Source organism: Lactuca virosa, chromosome 7, assembly GCF_052849685.1.
Source record: "Lactuca virosa cultivar CGN04683 chromosome 7, Lactuca_virosa_CGN04683_v6, whole genome shotgun sequence".
Classification (NCBI taxonomy): domain Eukaryota; kingdom Viridiplantae; phylum Streptophyta; class Magnoliopsida; order Asterales; family Asteraceae; genus Lactuca; species Lactuca virosa.
This window is the reverse complement of record NC_136432.1, coordinates 175,850,129-175,852,714: the sequence shown is the minus strand read 5'-3', so window position 1 is coordinate 175,852,714 and position 2,586 is coordinate 175,850,129. Positions and strand designations below refer to the sequence as shown.

General features: G+C 29.9%; 1 protein-coding gene across 1 annotated transcript; it reads right to left on the bottom strand.

Moving 5' to 3' along the window:
• Nucleotides 1-692: 692 nt before the first annotated feature.
• Nucleotides 693-1,794, bottom strand: LOC145125896 (major pollen allergen Ole e 10-like). The gene is made up of 4 exons (XM_079061305.1): nucleotides 1,501-1,794; nucleotides 1,347-1,375; nucleotides 1,010-1,244; nucleotides 693-882 (listed from the first exon to the last, which is right to left on the bottom strand). The coding sequence occupies exons 1-4, from the start codon at nucleotides 1,589-1,591 to the stop codon at nucleotides 857-859; spliced, it is 381 nt and encodes a 126-aa protein (XP_078917431.1). The 5' UTR covers nucleotides 1,592-1,794; the 3' UTR covers nucleotides 693-856.
• Nucleotides 1,795-2,586: the final 792 nt, after the last annotated feature.

Sequence of the window (2,586 nt, the reverse complement as noted above, 5' to 3'; positions counted from 1 at the left end):
TTTATTTTAATTTTTTTTGGTTTTAAAAGGTTTTCTTATATACTTTTGGTATTTATTTTAGGTTATGGTAATATTTTTGTTTTTTTTAAGTAAAATGATTATTTTTTATCGATAAAATTGCAAAATTTGTAAAATTCGGTTATACTTGGTGTGAAAAAAATAACCATTTTACTTGGAATATAGGTTGTATCAAATCATGACCAAAATTAGAAAAGAAATTATTTGGAATAAAAATTGCAAAACTCATTGCATCAAATAATGCCCAAATTTAGAAAAGAAATCTTCAGCGATCAAAATTGCAAAACTCAACTATAACTAGAGAGAGAAAAAAATTATTTTTTTCAAAGTATAATTTGGATAGAAAAAGAGTTTCATAAATACTACAACTTCCTATTTTCAATTTTTTTTTTTCTTAATAGATCATTATACTTTGAAAATTCTATCCGATGATATATTTTAAATTCTCAGCTTCTTTTCTTATTATTACCAAGCTATATCAGTGAAATTGATTTGTATATAGATATTGTGTAGATTTTTGAAAGGACAATGTTATATTTGGAAGAATTGAAAGTAAAATGTTACTATAATAAACAAATTAAAAAAAGGTACCATAACATTTCTTGTATTTTACCATAGATTATATCACGACATTGACAAATTATAGTATTTTTTATGGTGGAAAATAGGACAAATTGGCAACAAAGATTGAATCATGAGATACAAGTAACCAACTGCAGTAAACTACAAAATGAGATGCATCTATATATTAAGCTTACAAATTTGATTCAAAAAACGATAATAATATCAAATAAGCAACTTTTCTTCATAGTAGATCTATAACTTCTATCCCGATGATCTAAACATATGAACAACCTCCATAACCTGAAAAATCGGTGCAAATATCTTCATTTTCAGCTAATGAATATCCAAATATATCGAATAAATTAAAACATGAACTTGAGTTCAAATTTTTCATTGACACGATAAAGAATTATAGATGATCACTTACTTGGGTCACTAACTGTAACAAGACCCGAGTTTTCAAACTCACAATTCCAAGCGTTTCTTCCTTTAGACTGGTAATACAAGTTCATGGCAACTGAAGCATGGTTGAATACATTGGCAGGTGTAGCACACGCGCCACCTTGTTGCAAACAACCACAGTCCACTTGTGAGCATGCAAAGTTTATATTTTTCAAAAGAGTCGCCAAGCTGGACGATGGTTTTGCCACACACCAAGTTTTCTGCAACCCCATTAGAAAAAGTTGGATAATTTTAGTTACATGTTACATAATCTTGAAAGTAATTAGTAATATGAGAATTCTTGATTTGATTAATTTATTTACCTGTGCATGAACTGATATCAAAGTCCCAACTGAAGAACATCAAGAAGGAAAAGAAATAAGATTCAAACGAGATTTATAGGTGTAAAAGTTTATATCAGATTTGATTAAAGCACTCGAAGTATAATGTAATATGCCATTGATGAGCACATGATACCTGAAAGAAAGAACAACAGGAAGATGAAAGCAGAAGCAGATTGTTTCCCAGCCATTTGATCGTCTGTTATGGTGTCTGTGTGTGGAAGCATAAAGAGGTATTTAATGGAGGCTCGATGGATCTATCATCTATATATGCACATATTCTTTCAGAATCTATGGAAAAGGAAAAAGGGTTTACAGATTTTGATTACTTCAAAACTTTACAGCTATATTTGTTCCTTGCATCTTTTCCAATGACGTGGAACTCATGCCTGAAAACTGGTACTTTATATGGGATTTATCTCGTTTCACCTTTTTGACGTTGGGAAAAGATAGGAAATGTAAAATGGGTGTGCATCAGATTTTCATTTTTATGGTATCTTAAATTGTTTATGTTAAAAGAGAAAATAGTGGGACAAGAGTGAAATACAAGGTGAATTGAATGTGACTTGAGAGTTGAGATCTGCAATAGATTGATGAGTTTGAGGTACTTTAGGCCATGTGACTTCTGTATCAGTTTCATACTAGCTTTTTTTTTTATATATATATAATATACACTAAGAACCATAATATGAAAGGTAATATTTTATCCATCATTTTTACAAGTAATAAAAGTAATTAAACTAAAGATAAAAGATAGTGGAGTTCTTCATTTAATATGGTGAATTAAACCGATACAAAATCTAGGAGATGATAGGTAGTATGGGAAGGTATATATAAGTCGTTTTGCAGCTATTTGACACACACACACAACAAGTTTAAAGAAGGTTGCAACTTGCAATAAAGAAAAATAACTAATATTATTAAACATTGATCGAATGTTATTCAAATTTCACATGTGATTAAATTGATTATATGGTAATAGGAATGAAAAAAAAACACATACCAGCGCCGATTGGAACATGAAACCCACACTCGGTTTGATCAGAGAATCCCCAAATAAAAAAACGGGGATGGAGATGAGGATGCCCCTAGTCCCTGACCCTGGATCCGACCTCGATGGATTTTAATATATAAAAATAATACAAAACATATAATTATAGTAAAATTTACAATACCTAAAATTTGATCCAAGTGTTCAAACTCATTACTAATTACTTGGTTG

Coding starts and splice junctions, on each gene's coding strand:
- LOC145125896 (XM_079061305.1), bottom strand. CDS start 1,591: ATGCTTCCACACACAGACACCATAACAGACGATCAAATGGCTGGGAAA. Junction 1,245..1,346: donor TGATATCAGTTCATGCACAG/GTAAATAAATTA, acceptor ATGGGGTTGCAG/AAAACTTGGTGTGTGGCAAA. Junction 883..1,009: donor TGTTACAGTTAGTGACCCAA/GTAAGTGATCAT, acceptor CCGATTTTTCAG/GTTATGGAGGTTGTTCATAT.